At 44.8% G+C, this 19,920-nt stretch overlaps 1 protein-coding gene across 9 annotated transcripts in view; it reads right to left on the reverse strand.

Moving 5' to 3' along the window:
* myo9ab (myosin IXAb) overlaps window positions 1-19,920 on the reverse strand; it is a 232,133-nt gene that overhangs the window by 19,879 nt on the left and 192,334 nt on the right. For 6 of the 9 annotated variants that reach the window (XM_031801497.1, XM_031801503.1, XM_031801502.1 and 3 more), the window contains 13 exons: window positions 18,737-18,859; window positions 18,247-18,327; window positions 17,855-17,965; window positions 16,606-16,728; window positions 16,257-16,406; window positions 15,280-15,581; window positions 11,205-12,560; window positions 10,789-10,885; window positions 10,065-10,283; window positions 8,750-8,850; window positions 8,266-8,387; window positions 2,659-2,873; window positions 727-843 (listed from right to left, as the gene is read on the reverse strand). In XM_031801497.1, the coding sequence (XP_031657357.1) occupies window positions 727-843; window positions 2,659-2,873; window positions 8,266-8,387; window positions 8,750-8,850; window positions 10,065-10,283; window positions 10,789-10,885; window positions 11,205-12,560; window positions 15,280-15,581; window positions 16,257-16,406; window positions 16,606-16,728; window positions 17,855-17,965; window positions 18,247-18,327; window positions 18,737-18,859 (3,117 nt within the window). The remainder of the gene's footprint in view (window positions 1-726; window positions 844-2,658; window positions 2,874-8,265; window positions 8,388-8,749; window positions 8,851-10,064; window positions 10,284-10,788; window positions 10,886-11,204; window positions 12,561-15,279; window positions 15,582-16,256; window positions 16,407-16,605; window positions 16,729-17,854; window positions 17,966-18,246; window positions 18,328-18,736; window positions 18,860-19,920) is intronic. The other 3 variants (XM_031801500.1, XM_031801505.1, XM_031801504.1) reach the window with 3 other exon arrangements.

Consider the following 19,920-nt stretch of genomic DNA (forward strand, 5'->3'; position numbering starts at 1 on the left):
GTATCCTCCTCTTTTTAAAAGAGGCCATCAAACGCCTATAGAAATGTTGCGCAACATGGGCTTACAGGAACACACATTTTATTCCATGCATCAACCAGCTATGAGGAGTTGGCTCTTTATACACAAGAGGTGATCCTACTCCGCTCAAACTCTGAATGCCAGGGCTCTCATGAAGTGTCCGATTTGATTTTCCATTGCATTTACATTGATGACAGAATGATTAAAGGGACAATATAGCACTAAGTATCAGGCCGCTAGAAAGTTTTTTCGTAGCCTTCTAATGACCAACAGCGGGCATCAGAGCGCATTTTTGGAGAAGCCTAGTTACCGTGACTCAACGGTCATGTGGAATGTGACGCCGGTCATGACACGTGACTGCCAGTGTGGCAGAAATACAGTCACCGTAACAGCCCAACTAACACACACACACACCCATCACAGATGCTGCTACTAGACTCATATTTAATTGCTAATCTCCCTTTTCGCTGATACACGTGTAATCACTGTACTATAAATTGTGCCTTCCTATATTATACTTATACTAAAATGTTTATTCTATTCTACTGAGCCATTAACTTTATGTTCGTATTCTTATCTTTTGTTATTTCTTATTACTGTTGTGAAGGAACCTGCTAGTAAGCATTTTGCTGGACGGTGTATACCATGTGTATCCTGTACATACCATCAAACTTGAAATGACAGCGAAACAACCATAGTGGTACTCACAGCCAGAGCGGTCGAGTAGGAGTTGAATATGTTGAGGCGGAACTCCTTCAGAGCCTTCTTGAAGACCACGTCCACCAAGGTGTCCTTCTTGCCATCCTCAGAGTCCAGGTCATTGATCTATGTGGTACAATAAATGGTCATAATAAATGCAGGTTTCCTTCATCAAACTCATCAAATGCTGTAGTCTACAAAACCTAAAGTATGCTGCTGCTGTGTAAATATGTGACTATCGTATTATACGGTATAGCACAATACAGCACTGCTGTAGCATTCTTGTGATGTGTGTGTGTGTGTGTGTGTGTGTGTGTGTGTGTGTGTGTGTGAGAGAGACATTGCCCGCGCACAGTCGCACACAGTGTCTGTGTGTGTGCACGGGTTCGCATCATGCTGTTGCAGCCTGGTATAGCCACAGGACCAAAACTGCGGAGAAGTTGAGCCTCACGCTACAACGACCCATTATGCTGTTTACGGTCTGCATCTGCAACCGATCGCTGAGTCCACCTTTAATGATGAAGTCATTTACATGACTGCATTTGAGAATACGTGAATGTTGGTGAATGTACAATTCATTCTGAAAAATTCAGACCCCCGTGACTTTCTCCCCATTTTGTTACGTTACAGCCGTATCCTATAACTGAATAATTTGCTTTTTTCCCCCCCATCATCAATCTATACACAATAGCCCATAATGACAAAACAAAAACATGTTTTTAGAAATGTTTGCTCATTTATATAAAAAAAAAAACTGAAATATAACATTTACATAAGTATTCAGACCCTTTACTCAGTACTTTGTAAAGCACCTTCGGCAGAGATTACAGCCTTGAGTCCTCTTGGGTATGATGCTAGAAGCTTGGCAGACCTGTATTTGGGGAGTTTCCCCCGTTCTTCCTGGCAGATCCTCTCAAGCTCTGTCAGGTTGGACAGGGAGCGTTGCTGCACAGGTATTTTCATCTCCAGAGATGTTCGATCGGGTTCAAGTCCGGGCTCTGGCTTGAACCCACCATGCTTCAGCATTGGGATGGTTCCAGGTTTCCTCCAAACTTGAGGCTTGGCATTCAAGCCAAACAGTTCAATTTCGGTTTCATCAGAACAGAGAATCTCGTTTCTGATGGTCTGACAGTCTTTAGGTGCCAGCTCTAGGAAGAGTCTTGGTGGTTCCAAACTTCTTTCATTTAAGAATGATGGAGGCCACTGTGTTCTTGGGGACCTTAAATGCTGCAGAACTTTTTTGGTACCCTTCCCCAGATCGGTGCCTCAACACAATCCTGTCTCTGAGCTCTACGGATAATTCCTTCGACCTCATGGCTTCGTTTTTGCTCTGACATGCACTGTCAACTGTGGGACCTTATATAGACAGGTGTGTGCCTTTCCAAATCATGTCCAATCAATTGAATTGACCACAGCTGGACTCCAATCAGGTTGTCGAAACATCTCAAGGAGGATCAATGGAAACAAGATGCACGAGCTCAATTTCGAGTCTCATAGCAAAAGGTCTGAATACTTATGTAAATAAGGTATCTGTTTTTTAAATTTGTAATACATTTGCAGAAATGTCTAAAAACCTGTTTTCGCTTTGCCATTATTGATTATTGTGTGTAGATTGAGGATTTTTTATTTTATCTAATCCATTTTAGAACAAGTCTGTAACGAAACAAAATTTGGAAAAAGGGAGGGGGTCTGAATACTTTCTGAAGGCACTGTATGTGTACACTTCTGTATGTGTGAGTGTGCATCTCTGTGTGTGTGTATTGTGAGCGTGCATCTCTATGTGTGTGTATTGTGAGCGTGCATCTCTATGTGTGTGTATTGTGAGTGTGCATCTCTATGTGTGTGTATTGTGTATCATCTTAAATTAGGAAACCAACAGTTTTCCCTGTGCATTTACTTGAGAGTGTTTGTAAGACAGACAGGTATACATAGTCTGTCTACCTTCTTCATGAGGAAGTCATTCATGCTCCTGTAGTCATGGGCGTTGGTGAGGATGTGCAGCGCATCGTTCTGCCACTGGGCAGGCTCCAGGGCAACGCTGCTGATCTTGACGCTGCGTCTCCGCCTCACTTTGGGAGAGGGGTCCTTGTTCTCCTTGGAATCCCGGCCCCTGGTTGCAGTCAGGTCGGGACTGTGGGGGGGAGATGACGTTCCATCTTGACCCGCAAAGCACAGAGAGACAAAGACACAGTAACTGTGTTGTGAAGACAATTGTTTTGGTTTTCTATTCAGTTGTATTTTTTAACAGCACGTCACCTGTGCCACTAGAGGCAGCAAAACTCTAGATCACCTTTAATCCACAATCAAAAACACATACAAGGCTCTTCCTCACCCTCCCTTTGACAAATATGACCAAAAACTTTATCCTCCTGATACCTGATTACAAGCAAAAACTCTTAACTCAAAAAGTACCACTGACGCACTCAATGTGGAAGTGGCCCGATGAAGCGGATCCTAAGCTGCAGGACTGCTTCGCTAGCACAGACTGGAATGTGTTCATTGATAACATTGAAGAGTTTACCACATCAAGTCACCGGCTTCACTAATAAGTGCATTGATGACGTCATCCCCACAGTGACTGTACGTACATATCCCAAAAAGCTGCCGCTTTCAAGGAGTGGGACACTAACCCAGAAGCTTAGAAGAAATCCCGCTACAACCTCCGACGAACCATCAAACACACAAATGTTAATACGGGACTAATCCTACCATGCCGGCTCTGACGCTCGTTGGATGTGGCAGGGCTTGCAAACTATCACAGATTACAATGGAAAACCAAGCCGCGAGCCGCCCATTGATGTGAGCCTACCAGACAAGCTAAATGCCTTCTATTTTTATTTTTTTATTTTTTATTTTATTTCACCTTTATTTAACCAGGTAGGCTAGTTGAGAACAAGTTCTCATTTGCAACTGCGACCTGGCCAAGATAAAGCATAGCAGTGTGAGCATACAACAAAGAGTTACACATGGAGTAAACAATTAACAAGTCAATAACACAGTAGAAAACAAAGGGGGGGTCTATATACAATGTGTGCAAAAGGCATGAGGAGGTAGGCAAATAATTACAATTTTGCAGATTAACACTGGAGTGATAAAAGATCTATGCTCGCTTCGAGGGAACCATCACTGAACCATACATGAGAGCACCAGCAGTTCCGGACGAAGTTGTGTTATCTCGCTCTCCTTAGCCGACATTTAAACAGGTTAACATTCACGAAGCCGTGGGCCGGACAGATTACCAGGAAGTGTACTTCGGGGCATGCGCTGACCAGCTGGCGGGTGTCTTCAGTGACATTTTCATCATCTTCCTAACCCAGTCTGAAATAACTACATGTTTCAAGCAGACCACCATAGTCCCTATGACCAAGAATGCCAAGATATCTTGTCTAAATGACTAGCGCCGTAGCACTCATCTGTAGCCATAAAGTGCTTTGAAAGACTGGTCATGGCTCACATTAACACCATCATCCAAGACACCTTGGACCCACTCTAATTTGCATACCGCCCCAACAGATCCACAGATGACACATTTCCTTTCGCACCCCATACGAGCCTCTCCCACCTGGACAAGAGGAACACCTAAGTGAGAACGCTGTTCATTGACTACAGCTCAGTTTTCCAACACCATAGTGCCCTCCAAGCTCATCACTAAGCACAGAACCCTAGGACTGAACACCTCTGTTAAGGGATTTTTTAAATCTATAATGACTAATTATGTATACATTTCAATCAGGATGTACTAATCAGAATACTATTATGCTACTGTACATGTATGAATTTTCTCTCTTGATCCCAGTATTGAATATAATGTAGTGAATGTGGTCAAGAGTTTAGAACAATTACGGTCTGTTCCTTGGTACAAATGAATGAACTAAATCTCCAGACTGTCTAGAATGCTTATCTACACTGACTGACCTTGGCTCTAGGCGAGGAGGGAAGGCTTGAGAGCTATAGAGCCTTTCTACCAGTGTCAAGAAGAGACGGAACATTTAGAAAACGCTGACGTCATTTTCAGTTTATAACCTGTGGTAAAATGTGTATGTACTCAGTACTCTCTTGAATAAAGGCTGTTACTTGACTTTTAAGACCGGGCTCTGTCCATTCCTATAAAATAAGGGTCTTACAAATTCTTATGAATTGACAGAGTGTTTAATTTTAATTGGGAATTAATACAGAGGAATTCAATTCCTTCAACAACCTCCCTCCGCAATTGGCCCTGACAGGCCATCCCAGGTGGTGAGGGTGGGCAACAACACATCCACCAAGCTGACACTCAACACGGGGGCCACACTTGGGGTGTGTGCTTAGTCTTCTCCTGTATTCCCTGTTCACCCACAACTGGGTGGCTGCGCACGACTCCAACACCATCATTAAGCTTGCTGACAACACGACAGTGGTAGGCCTGATCACCGACAACGATGAGACCGCCTATAAAGAGAAGGGCAGTGACCTGGCAGTGTGGTGACCCCAAGCATACTTCCAAAGTTGTGGCAAAATGGCTTAAGGACAACAAAGTCAAGGTATTGGAGAGGCCATCACAAAGCCCTGACCTCAATCCTATAGAATATTTGTGTGCAGAACTGAAAAAGCTTGTGCGAGCAAGGAACCCTACAAACCTGACTCAGTTTCACCCGCTCTGTCAGGAGGAATGGGTCAAAATGTACCCAACTTATTGTGGGATGCTTGTGGAAGGCTACCCAAAACGTTTGACCCAAGTTAAACAATGTATAGCCAATGCTACCAAATACTAATTTAGTGTATGTAAACTTCTGACCGACTGGGAATGTGATGAAAGAAATAAAAGCTGAAATAAATCACCCAACTATTATTCTGACATTTCACATTCTTAAAATAAAGTGGTGATCCTAACTGACCTAAGACAGGGAATTTTGACTAGAATTAAATGTCAGGAATAGTAAATGTCAGGAATAGTGAAATAGTAAATGTATTTGTGTAAGGTGTATGTAAACTTCGACTTCAACTGTATATACAGTGGGGCAAAAAAGTATTTAGTCAGCCACCAATTGTGCAAGTTCTCCCACTTAAAAAGATGAGGCCTGTAATTTTCATCATAGGTACACTTCAACTATGACAGACAAAATGAGATTTCTTTTCTCCAGAAAATCACATTGTAGGATTTTAAATTAATTTATTTGCAAATTATGGTGGAAAATAAGTATTTGGTCACCTACAAACAAGCAAGATTTCTGGCTCTCACAGACCTGTAACTTCTACTTTAAGAGGCTCCTCTGTCCTCCACTCGTTACCTGTATTAATGGCACCTGTTTGAACTTGTTATCAGTATAAAAGACACCTGTCCACAACCTCAAACAGTCACACTCCAAACTCCACTATGGCCAAGACCAAAGAGCTGTCAAAGGACATCAGAAACAAAATTGTAGACCTGCACCAGGCTGGGAAGACTGAATCTGCAATAGGTAAGCAGCTTGGTTTGAAGAAATCAACTGTGGGAGCAATTATTAGGAAATGGAAGACATACAAGACCACTGATAATCTCCCTCGATCTGGGGCTCCACGCAACATCTCACACCGTGGGGTCAAAATGATCACAAGAACAGTGAGCAAAAATCCCAGAACCACACGGCGGGACCTAGTGAATGACCTGCAGAGAGCTGGGACCAAAGTAACAAAGCCTACCATCAGTAACACACTACGCCGCCAGGGACTCAAATCCTGCAGTGCCAGACATTTGGTCATTTTAAAGCAATTAGTCAACTTCACCACAAATGCCCAACCTGCTTCAGTCTGCTGGGGTCTGTTCATTTTTAATCCTGCAGTGCCAGACATGTCCCCCTGCTTAAGCCAGTACATGTCCAGGCCCGTCTGAAGTTTGCTAGAGAGCATTTGGATGATCCAGAAGAAGATTGGGAGAATGTCATATGGTCAGATGAAACCAAAATATAACTTTTTTGGTAAAAACTCAACTCGTCGTGTTTGGAGGACAAAGAATACTGAGTTGCATCCAAAGAACACCATACCTACTGTGAAGCATGGGTTGGAAACATCATGCTTTGGGGCTGTTTTTCTGAAAAGGGACCAGGATGACTGATCCGTGTAAAGGAAAGAATGAATGGGGCCATGTATCGTGAGATTTTGAGTGAAAACCTCCTTCCATCAGCAAGGGCATTGAAGATGAAACGTGGCTGGGTCTTTCATTATGACAATGATCCCAAACACACCGCCCAGGCTTCGTAAGAAGCATTTCAAGGTCCTGGAGTGGCCTAGCCAGTCTCCAGATCTCAACCCCATAGAAAATCTTTGGAGGGAGTTGAAAGTCCGTGTTGCCCAGCAACAGTCCCAAAACATCACTGCTCTAGAGGAGATCTGCATGGAGGAATGGGCCAAAATACCAGCAACAGTGTGTGAAAACCTTGAAGACTTACAGAAAACTTTTGACCTCTGTCATTGCCAACAAAGGGTATATAACAAAGTATTGAGATAAACTTTTGTTATTGACCAAACACTTATTTTCCAACATAATTTGCAAATAAATTGATTCAAAATCCTACAATGTGATTTTTCTGGATTTTTTTTCTCATTTTGTCTGTCATAGATGAAGTGTACCTATGATGAAAATGACAGGCCTCATCTTTTTAAGTGGGAGAACTTGCACAATTGGTGGCTGACTAAATACTTTTTTGCCCCACTGTACCTCAATTACCTTGTACCCCTGCAAATCGACTCGGTGCTGGTACCCAGTGTATATAGCCAAGTTATTGTTAATCATGGGGCTCCCGAGTGGCCCAGCAGACTAAGGCACTGCATCTCAGTGTATAGAGCCATCACTACAGGCTGTATCACAACCGGTGTTGATTGGGAGTCCCTTGGGTTAGCGTTTGGCCATCATTGTAAATAAGAATTTGTTCTTAACAGACTTGCCTGGTTAAATAATAACATGGTTTATTTTTTATTGTATTTTTTATTGTGTTATTATTTGTTCTCTGTCTTGTTCAGAAGGGCTCTTAATGAAGCATTTCACTGTTAGTCTACAGCTGTTGTTTATAAAGCATGTGACTTTCTTTTTGTTGGAATGTCGCATGTCCAGTGTTATACACTATGTAAGGGATTATCAACGAGGGGCTATTCGTTCTCTGGAAAATGATGAACAACATGGAAGATGTTTTCCAGAGAACGTGTTCATTTGCCGGTAGAAATGTGTTCAACATCCACTGAAGTAACGTTAGCTAGGAAGTTTACTAGATGGCGTCAGTAGCTGCCATGGTAACCAAACAAACAGACTCTAGTTTCGATGCAAACCCGATCAGTCCTAGCTGACCTAATATCAAATTCAACAATGCCAATTATGTTTTCAATTCGACTTTTACTTTCAAAGGCAGCTCAAACATAGAACATGTCAGAATAAACTATAAACATTTTTGAATTCTACCGTGCAAATATACCATGTGTTATTGGGGAATAACACACGCTCCAGAATGCCCTTCAAGCCAGCAGAAACAAGTATTCAACAATGCCATGGTATGAACAACTTTATTGTCCATTGGGCGCGTGCACACACAGTGTAATTACCTGTCTTGTCGGTGCAGTCTCCCTGTGTGGACTCACTCCTGGTGGTCTGCTGCTTCTCTCTGGACAGCTTCTTCTCTGCATGCTTGGCCTTGCCCCAGAAACGCATCTTCCCTCGCACTCTGCTGCCACAAACAGAGTCAACACAGGCAGTTTAGAACAAACCTTTATTCTATTTCGATTGGGCCGACCAGATTCGCCAGTGTGTGTGCTGGCTCGGATTTGTCTTTGTATAAGGGTAATAGTCTGTTTAATACCATATGAGCTCCATTTGTGCCTCTGCATAATGATTGTAATATAATAATAATAATAAATGCCATTTAGAAGACACGTATCCACCGTCCTGTGTGAATCCATTTTTCGTATGGGTGGTCCCGGGAATCGAACCCACAATCCTTACGTTGCAAGAGCCATGCTCTATCAACTGAGACATTGCGTCTTGCTACTGTAATATGGGCTAGAGAGCAGGAGAAGGTGCTGTAGCTACCTTCCATCCTGACTGGATGTCTTCCCAAGCGCTGCTACCTTGCCCAGGTCCCCTGAAGACATAGTCTTGTGGAACTTCTTATGCTCTTCCTTGTGAGAAGCCTGGGAGAATAGAAAGTTAGGGTGTAGCAAGGTAAGTATTGATACCAAACATAGGGAAGTGAAACATTTTCAATATTGATTGATTGGGCATCAAAATGCTCAGGCTATTTTGCCATGTCTTTGAGTCATATGCTGAAAAGGCAGAAGAGACACATTTGAGACATGAACATGCATTGTCCTATAGAGGGCAGTGCGATCAAACCTGAATCTCAGAACAAAGAAATACATCCACGTTGGATGTTCCTACAGCATCCACCCATCACTCATTCATTCTGCACAAAACAACAGCCAACAGTCCACAAACAATCTAACATGTCTGAATACTGAGACATAGGCATGTTTACATATAGAGTACAGACATATTTGATCAGAAAACTACGATTTCAAACTAAAATAGATATGACTGGGTGAGGGAGGGAGGGTGGTCATGCTCGGAAAGACCTGTTAGGGAGATAATAAAAGGTATTAATGAAATGGTGTCAATGGTAGAAGGTTCCAGCATGCATCACCGATTGCACTTCTGGCTAAGACTAGTTGGACTAACCTGGTCCCAGATCTGTTTGGGATAACCTTAGGAGTTAGCAAGACAGCACAAACAGTTCTGGGACCAGGCTAAGAGGAGAGGGACATTGCATTTCTCCTCTTCCAGCAACTAGACGGATGTCACAAGACCAGAGTAGACACAAGACTACTGCCCAAGGGTCAGATCAGCTCCAGGTCAGCTCCTGACTACTGCTCCAGGGTCAGATCAACTTTTAAACCTCCAAAATGAAGGTTAAGGTTAGGGGTTAGGTTATCTGATCCTAGATATGTGGTTTGTTAGGGGTACTGGGTGTTTATGAAGGATGATTATTCTCTTCGGGAGAAAACACAAATCTGAAACCATGACATTACCACTTACAGTTGCAGCTGTAAAGTTTTTTTAGTTGCGACAAACTATTTAAAATGATTTATTATAACTATTTTTTCCCCCTATCGGAGAAATAAAGGAGCGTCAAGCAACGAGCTGGTAGTACAGAAACATGTCTCTGTCCAGTGGGTAAAAACTAAACAAAGTTGGAGGATGCTAGTTCTATGGGGTTAGTCGTGTTAAAAGAGTACCCTCAGGCTAGTAAGCATGGCCCCCAGAGAGAAAATAAATTGGTGGGGATCAGTAGGAGGCAGGGGACAAGAGGGGGGGGGGGGTCGCTTGAACCCCTGCAGGGTCCGTTTACCATTTCAGAGTCACTGTAACAGGCCGGCTCAGTGCCCCCCTTGGGGTGGGTCAGGGGGGGCGGGGGGAGGAGGGGCAGCGTGCAGGACAGGGCGGGGGTGTAGAATGTGTCGACGTCGTCATCGTCCGACTGGCCCGCCCCCTCGGAGTTACAGCGGGTCAGGAAGTCAGAGCGGGTCCGAGACATACGAGCTTTCTTTTTGGGGCCGGGTCGGCCCACCTGCTCAACCACACACACCACAACACGTCAGTTGTCTGGGTACGTGATGGGGATGTGTGTGTGTGTGTGTGTGTGTGTGTGTGTGTGTGTGTGTGTGTGTGTGTGTGTGTGTGTGTGTGTGTGTGTGTGTGTGTGTGTGTTTGTGGAGAGGGACGGTGTGTGTGTATATGTGTTCTATGTGGTTATCACATAGAGACACACTGACAGTCTGAGTGACACAAATTTTCAAGACATGCAACTTATACAAGCACACACTCTCACATGCACATACAAGCCACAGCTGCTGGTTCTATTAATTAGTTTAAACAATATATCAGTAGGAACTACACATCAACATAGAGTGCTTTAGTATATTACAACAGAATGAGTAACGAGTTATGTAAGTTACAGTATGTAAGTTCTTTAAAAAAAAACTCTCAAAACTCTTTAAAAAAAAACTACCTCCCAAGATACGTATGTGTAAACTCTTTGTGAATTGTGGGTAGTGTACTTGTGCGCAACCCACCTCTTTGGTTCTAGGTCCAGCGGTGGCTCTAGAGGCGGAGGCCTCCTGTCTATGCATGGCCATTGACCGCTCCTGGTTCACCAGGTCCTTATCAGACCTACAACACATTCAGGAAACGTTACAACTATTTGTTGACTTTCAAGTGTATAGTTACATATTCAAACATATTTTTCCTGTGTTTTTGCTGATCAAGGCAATGAAAAACAACAGAAATAAGAAATACATTTCTGTACATTTGGAGAAAAGAAGAGCCCTGTGGTGATTTGTTGAAATGAAAGTGTTAATTTGTACACACTGCCTGTCAGTGAACAGAGTCAAGCTAGTGTAGAGAGAAGAAATGAATTACAAAGCTTTGCTAAGTGATACTTTGACTGAGCAGCATCATTACAGCAACGTTACAGCAAAAAGACACTCACTTGGAGAAGGGGAGCTTGCGTCGGGAGCAGAATGTGGTGTTGGTGGGGGGCTTCTCGGTCATACTGACAATGATGGTCTGGGTCGGGCTCTTCTTCTGTGGTGCCTTGGCTGCTGCTTTGGTGGAAACTTCCCTGCTCTCCAAGATACTGTTGGTGGAGACCCAGTTGTCCTGCACCGGCCAGCCTGCCTTCCTCTCCACCTGGCTGGGTAGGACTTCACCGGATGGGTCCTTGGGCTCGGGGACTATCTGGATGTCTACCTCGGAAGGACAAAGGCCATGGGTGGAGGTGGAGGAGGGGACCAAGCTAGACCTGTCTACCCCAGCTAAGTCTCTCCGAGGCTGGGTAACAGTCCTGGGTGGCTGGGCCTTCTCTGATACTTCCAGGCCGGCGATGGGTGTAAGGCGGGAAGCAGTGGTGGTCACACCTGTCTGGAGTGCACTCTCTTGGGCTGGCGCCGCCCACAGCTCCCCCTCCAGAGGAGTCTCCTTCTGCATGCTGATGACCACAACCACGGGCCTTCGTAAGGCGGACTCTCGCCTCTCCTTCACGGGCTTGCCTGGGCTCTCTTGCTTGGGCTCGCGGCTTTGGTCCTCAGAGGGGATATAGAAGGTAGCTTGTGGATCCTCTGCCACCACCTCCTTGATAGGGGATGGTATCATGGCGGGTAGTTCCTCCATCCTGGGGCTTGGATCATTCTCATTTACCACCTCCAGGTCATTCTGTGGCTGGGGATAGGACTCTGGAGACATTGGTCCATTCAAATCCTCTTGGGAAGAGGTCTGGAGCGGCGTGGACTGGGTATCATGGCAACCGGTGTAACCAGGCCTTCCCGCCTCCACATCCATGGTGGTGTCGAGCAGCTCAAAGCTCCCGTGGCTAACGGGGAAGCACGGCGAGGAGGGCTGGTGGTTGTCCAGGGGACAGGGGGTGCTGTCCGGACACGGGGGTACAGGGGTCTCCTCCTCTTGCAGAGTCCCTCCTGTGCTGTGGGTCCGCACCTTGAGTAGCTCCAGGCTGAACTGGGCCTGCTCCAGCTCCCTCATGCGCCGGCTCTGTCTCTTGGCCCGCGTCTTGTGGCAGTTGGGCTCCTCTATACTCTGGCTTCTCTCACTCTCTCCTTCTTCCTCCTCCTTCACTAAACACGCCGACGTAGACTCCTTAGAGTCTTCAGTAGGCCAGACTGTGGAGACATCTTGGATGTCATGATTGCGGTTGATCTCGAGGACCTGTTCGTCCGAGGTGTCAGTATCCAGGCCAATGGTCCTCTCTGGCTTTCTTTCTTCTCTGGTGGGGCTCCTTTGTCCATTGAGCAACTGCTTTTCATGCATAATCTGCTCTTTTAGTTCTGTGAACCTGTAGGAAACAGTCATTGTAAGCAAACACAGTTTAAAGCAGTCTTCCTTCCATTCCTTCTCGTATCCGATGTTATTCATCAATGTAGGATCATTTGGACCTGGGAGCAATAGTGTGCAAGCTTTTGTTCCAGCACCAGCACTAAAACACTGGTGTTTTCTTGAACAAACTATATGAATCAGGTGTTTGAGAACTAGGTTTGAGCTAAATCCAGCCTATGAATCCTTATTGTCCATCTTTCTATACAGGTAACTGCCAAAACAAAGGAAACACCCAGATAAAGTGTCTTAATAGGGGTTGGGCCACCTCGAGCCACCAGAAGTGCCTTGGTATATATTCTATAGTGTCTGGAACTCTATTGGAGGGATGTGACACCATTCTTCCAGGAGAAATTCTGTCATTTAGTGTTTTGTTGATGGTGGTGGAAAACGCTGCCTCAGGCACCGCTCAATTGTGTTGAGATCTGGTGACTGACACACTTTAAATGCCCTATGCTCCTTTGAGATCCCTCTTTCAAAGTCTTTGTGCTCTCTAGCCATGGTAGCCAAAATAATGGTCAACTGGGTATTTTTATACATGACCCTATGCAATGGTTCCTCTAAGCTCCAACGGGACTTGCACCATCGAGAGCATCCTGACTGGTTGCATCACTGCCTGGTATAGCAACCGCTCGGCCTCCAACCGCAAGGCACTACAGAGGGTAGTGCGTATGGCCAGGTACATCACCGGGGCCAAGCTTCCTGCCATCCAGGACCTCTATACCAGGCGGTGTCAAATGAAGGCCCTAAGAATTGTCAAAGACTCCAGCCACCATAGTCATAGACTGTTCTCTCTGCTACCGCACGGCAAGCAGTACCGGAGCAACAAGTCTCGATCCAAAAGGCTTCTTAACAGCTTCTACCCCAAGCCATAAGTCTCCTGAACAGCTAATAAAAATGGCCACCCAGACGATTTGCATAGCCCCCCCCCCTTCCTTTTTGCTGCTGCTAGTCTCTGGTTATTATCTATGCATAGTCACTTCAACTCTACCTACATGTACATATTACCTCAACTACCTCGACTAACATATGCCCACGCACATTGACTGTATAGCCTCGCTATTGTTATTTTACTGCTGCTCTTTAACTATTTGTCATTTTTATTTCTTACTCATACATTTTTTAACTAACACTTTTTTCTTAAAACTGCATTGTTGGTTAAGGGCTTGTAAGTAAGAATTTCACTGTTGTATTCGGGGCATGTGACAATAAAAAAAAACGAGATTGAACCCAGAAGAGTGGAGGCTGTTATCTTCTTATGGCTGAGGGCAGTATTGAGTAGCTTGGATGAATAAGGTGCCCAGAGCTGCCCAGGGTAAACTGCCTGCTACTCAGTCCCAGAAGCTAAGATATGCATATTATTAGTATATTTAGATATAAAACACTCTGACGTTTCTATAACTGTTTGAATTATGTCTGTGAGTATAACAGAACTCATATGGCCCTGAACTCAAGTGCCCTGAACTCAAAAACCTGAGAAAAAAATCCAAACAGGAAGTGGGAAATCTGAGACTTGTTGGTTTTCAACTCATTCCCTATTGAATATACAGTGGGATATTGTCATATTGCACTTCCTAAGGCTTCCACTAGATGTCAACAGTCTTTAGAACCTTGTTTGATGCTTCTACTGTGAAGGAGGGGGGAATGAGAGGGGAATGAGTCAGTGGTCTGGCAGAGTGGCACAAGCTCAGTCTTGCGCGCTCTCACGTGAGAGTGAGCTCTGTTCCATTGCTTTTCTACAGACAAAGGAATTCTCCGGTTGGAACATTATTGAAGATTTATGTTAAAAACATCCTAAAGATTGATTCTATACATCGTTTGACATGTTTCTACGGACTGTAACGGAACATTTTGACATTGTCTGCTCGGGCGTCATGAAGTTGGATTGTGTACTAAACATGACACAGCGGTTGCATTAACGAGAAGTTTATCTAAAGTTCCATGTATAACACTTGTATTTTCATCAACATTTATAATTTCTGTAAATTGATGTGGCTCTCTGCAAAATCACCAGATGTTTTTTGAACTACTGAACATAACGCACCAATGTATACTGAGATTTGTTGATATAAATATGAACTTTATCGAACAAAACATACATGTATTGTGTCCTATGAGTGTCATCTGATGACGATCATCAAAGGTTAGTGATTAATTTTATCTCTATTTCTGCTTTTTGTGACTCCTCTCTTTGGCTGGAAAAATTTCTGTGTTTTTCTGTGAATAGCACCTAACATAATCGTATGTGGAGGGCAGAGATACCGTAGAAATACCGGGGTGCAAATGAGCAAGATAAATAAATAAATACAGTTTTGGGATGAGGTAGTCGGCCCCTTTGGTGGGATTAACAAGACGTGTATCTTTAAAATGGTGTAAAATACTTCTAATGTTTGAGGAATTCTAATTATGAGATTTCTTTTGTTTGAATTTGGCGCCCTGCACTTTCACAGGCTGTTGTCATATCGATCCCGTTAACAGCCGTAAGAGGTTACAGCAGCAAAGGGAGGGAACAACTCCATATTAATGCCCATGATTTGGAAAGAGATGTTCGACAAGCAGGTGTCCACATACTTTTGGTCATGTAGTGTACTTTGTATCCCTCATTTACTCAAGTGTTTCCGTTATTTTTGGCAGTTACCTGTACCTTTCATAAAATAGAAAAGTTTGTCACTCCTCATTACCTTAGGCGTGCCAGGTAGCCCCTACCCGCTGCCTGTAGCAGTGTCGCTGCACTGTGTGTCCTACAATCTCTCTCTCTGTAGGCCCGCCAGGCTGTCTGCACCGTAATGGCCGCCAGAACCCTGCGCCGGCTGATGTTTCTCCAGCTCCTCTGTATTATCAGGGCAGAGTCCTGCCACTGCAGGAACAGCCTGCGCTCCCTGTAGCCCTTCCATGCTGCCTGCAGGCACACTGCTGCCTCTTCCTGGATGGCTGGGTCCACTGCCGCCTCCGACTGTCTGAGCAGGCAGCCCCGCCACCACCTCTATGGAAAGGAGAGAATTAAGAAATATGAATGAACAAAAATAAATGAATTGACTGGGGTGATATCGTTGCATTAAGTTAGAATGAATTGCATGTGAGCTTTTGGAGCAGTGCGGAGAATCCTTTCGAGGTAAGAAATACGGATTCAGTTTGTTTTTTGTTCAATCTGACAATGATTAGGGCAGCAGACTGAGTATTTTCTTGTTGCCAAGTATCTCTTCCATAAACAAGATGGCTTCCAGAAAAGCCCCACGTTTCTCATTTATTTATGCAATTTCCCCCTCCTCCTTATAGACGGAGCATGAAGAGAAGTACAGAGATTCTCAGGACTGAGTCATTACACAACTCCAAAAAGATGTTCTACTTCATCTCCAGAGTTACGCAATAACCTAAACTGGTTACGACCAATTTTATACGTCTGTGGGTCGTGTAGAATGGAACTACTATAATCGTCTAAAAAAGTTAGTGTTAAACTTGCTGTGCGGGGAAGTTGTGTACACATGCTTTATTTAGTCTGTTAAGCCAGTACAGTAACGGGGTCGTGTTCATTCAGGAAGGGACTACCTAGACTTGTCCAATAAGAAATGCAAATTTTGTGTTCTGCTGAAAAAAATGTTGCTATGGCGTGCCCTAATGAACACAACGCTGGACATGGTGCGGTACTTCGTCATCTCACCTGGATGACATCAGCGGCCTGTCTCGTCCTGATGAAGTGTTTCCTCTCCAGCCGGGCTCGGAAGCGGCGCTGCAGCGTGACGATGCACCGCAGCACCTCCGTGTGGAGCAGGGCCTGCAGCCGCTGCCGCTCTGCCTCCCGCAAGAACACCTGCAGTACAGAGAGAGTCCCGGGAGGGGGGGGGGGGGGGGGGGGGGCGTCAGTGACTATATATACCCACAAAATGACCAGACCCACCCGCAGCGGGAAATTCAATAGGAACAGAACAGCTGCAACGTGAGCGTGTATCAAAGTGAGAGAAAGATGGCGAGAGACAAATAAAGGAAAAAAAGGGACATCCCCATTGTACCATTGTGTTGCCCACTTGATACCCAGCAGGTGCTAGGTGAACCTTGCGAAAGAACTCCCGGATGCCAGACTTGGTTGGTCTAGTTCTGTCTGGTAAGAGCACACGGAAGTGACGCACAAAGTCCTGCAAAGACGAGACGAAAGACAACGTTAATAGTGTCAATAGTGACGTCCGAGGGATAAAAGTTACACGCTGTTAATAAGACTGACTACATTACAAGTGCGCGGATGTGCGCGGATGTGACATCACTACGTCTACGTGCAGCTCATTGAGACTCTGGAGGATGAGACTGATGACCATTGATCAGCAGTTTTCACATTTAAGTCATTTCACAGATACTCTTACCTAGAGCTAAAGGCAGCCAGTGCATTCAACTAAGGCAGGTAATACACAGTATTGTGTATCTGGTGTGCGCATTATGATCTTCCTGTCTGGGTTGGCGCCCCCCCTTGGGTTGTGCCGTTGCAGAGATATTTGTGGGCTATACTCGGCCTTGTCTCAGGATGGTAAGTTGGTGGTTCAAGATATCCCTCTAGTGGTGTGGGTGCTGTGCTTTGGCAAAGTGGGTGGGGTTATATCCTTCCTGTTTGGCCCTGTCCGGGGGTATCATCGGATGGGGCCACAGTGTCTCCTGACCCCTCCTGTCTCAGCCTCCAGTATTTATGCTGCAGTAGTTTGTGTCGGGAGGCTAGGGTCAGTTTGTTATATCTGGAGTACTTCTCCTGTCTTATCCGGTGTCCTGTGTGAATTTAAGTATGCTCTCTCTAATTCTCTCCTTCTCCCGGAGGACCTGAGCCCTAGGACCATGCCTTAGGACTACCTGGCATGATGACTCCTTGCTGTCCCCAGTCCACCTGGCCGTGCTGCTGCTCCAGTTTCAACTGTTCTGCCTGTGATTATTATTATTTGACCATGCTGGTCATTTATGAACATTTGAACATCTTGGACATGTTCTGTTATAATCTCCACCTGGCACAGCCAGAAGAGGACTGGCCACCCCTCATAGCCTGGTTCCTCTCTAGGTTTCTTCCTAGGTTTTGGCCTTTCTCGGGAGTTTTTCCTAGCCACCGTGCTTCTACACCTGCATTGCTTGCTGTTTGGAGTTTTAGGCTGGGTTCCTGTACAGCACTTTGAGATATCAGCTGATGTACAAAGGGCATTATAAATACATTTGATTTGATTTTGATTTGTTCTGCTAATTCTGTGCCCCATGACAGTGCTGTATCCTTATTGGTTGGCGAGGGCTTACCTGGAAGGTGTATTTGATGGAGTATCCTGATTGGCGGATGCGGACGGTCTCCAGCATGCCTGTGTACCTCAGCTGCCTGAGCACCAGGGCATCGTTGAAACGCAGTGGGAGCTGAGAGAGAGAGAGAGAGCGAGAGAGAGAGCGAGCAGCGAGATAGCAGAGAGAGAGAGAGAAATATCCAGAGAGAGAAGGAAGGAGACAGAAAGAAGAAAGGGAGATTTAGACACAAAAACAGTAAAACATTGTATAATTGGCTATAACGGGCTATGCAATTACCAGACATTGGTTTGTTCAGTGGTTTTATTGTTCGCTGGAGCTTGTCAGCAATTAAAGTAGTTACATTAGCATCTAACCAAACTGAAGTAGCTGTAACTACAGTAGCTTGAACACACCTTCTCTGCATTGGAGCGGATACACTTGACAAAGTAGGGCTCCGAATGACCCAGGGTCTCCATCAGCTTGTTCAGGGAGGCCTTCACACAGCAAGAGACAATTGGTATTAGCTTATTAGCACAGCAATTCATTAGCATCATCATATTGACAACTCGTAATGAACATCTCATAATACATTGCATAAACCTGGCATTATAAAAGCTCATGTTATTTAGTCCAGTCAATTCCTGTCCAATTCCAAATCAACCTCTTGCCCCGACACTTGATGCAGATCTGAGATCATTTCTGTGACATTTTTGTGAAATGCACTTTAAGTAAATGTCTCATTTATATAAATACTTCTTGACCAATTGTTTAAGTACTACACAAAGTGCCACGGGAATATGTAGAAGCTGAGTGTTGGAATTTGGAATTGGGCATTGGTTTAATGGCTGAAATTCTGAACGACAGAGTCTGTCACGAGAGGGCGAGAAAGAAATTGAGTCTTACCTGGAACTGAGCGCTGATGCTGGGCGGTTTCTTCTTCTTGTGCAGGTGGAGGAGGGACTTGGTGATGCGGTCGTGGAGGGTCACACTGCTCAGGTACCTCAGAGACTTCACGTCCAGCAGGTGCTGCACAGAGAGAGGAACCGCCATAAGAACACGGTCAGATGAGTATGACATTTTATGACATTTGTTAGTGTTTTTGTTTTGATAAAATGGAGAAGAGGGGTATCCAGCATCAAGGTGATAGAAAATAACAAATAAAAGTTGCAGCCCTGTTCTATTGAGAGTGCAAATGATGTCAGAGAAAATACATCTGCGTTTGTTGCTTGAGGTAACGTCTTTGTTGTTGTAATATCGCATTTCTTGTCTTATCATCAGGTGAATGATAATGGAAAGGAGAAATAGGATTGTCAACATTTTAAAAAATGAATCGATTTGGTAGATATTATTATTCTTTTTTTTCTTTCTTCATTTTTATGACCTTCCCACATAATTGAAGGAAGAAACTCAAACATAGCCTATTAGCTAGAAACTTTCCGCTAATAAGAACTATTTAGCTTGTTAAACAAAGGATAGCCATGTGTGAGCCAGAATAATACTGCGTCTGCTACTTGCGGGTGCTTTTTCAAAGCCTATGTTAGATACCTCAGTGAGTGTAATTAGCTCCAATGAGTGTAATTTGCTCAATATTAGGAATTGAGACGTTGTCATTATAAATAAAACATTTGTTTATTCTGTTGTTGTTGTTGTGATATTCGTCCAATCCCCCCCCTCCCATGTTGTTGTTGTGATATTCGTCCAATCCCCCCCCCCCATGTTGTTGCTAGTGATATTCGTCCAATCCCCCCCCCCCCCATGTTGTTGCTAGTGATATTCGTCCAATCCCCCCCCCCCATGTTGTTGCTAGTGATATTCGTCCAATCCCCCCCCCCCCATGTTGTTGCTAGTGATATTCGTCCAATCCCCCCCCCCCCATGTTGTTGCTAGTGATATTCGTCCAATCCCCCCCCCCCCCATGTTGTTGCTAGTGATATTCGTCCAATCCCCCCCCCCCATGTTGTTGCTAGTGATATTCGTCCAATCCCCCCCCCCCATGTTGTTGCTAGTGATATTCGTCCAATCTCCCCCCCCCCCATGTTGTTGCTAGTGATATTCGTCCAATCCCCCCCCCCCCATGTTGTTGCTAG

The sequence above is a fragment of the Oncorhynchus kisutch genome, linkage group LG22 (assembly GCF_002021735.2).
Source record: "Oncorhynchus kisutch isolate 150728-3 linkage group LG22, Okis_V2, whole genome shotgun sequence".
Classification (NCBI taxonomy): Eukaryota; Metazoa; Chordata; class Actinopteri; order Salmoniformes; family Salmonidae; genus Oncorhynchus; species Oncorhynchus kisutch.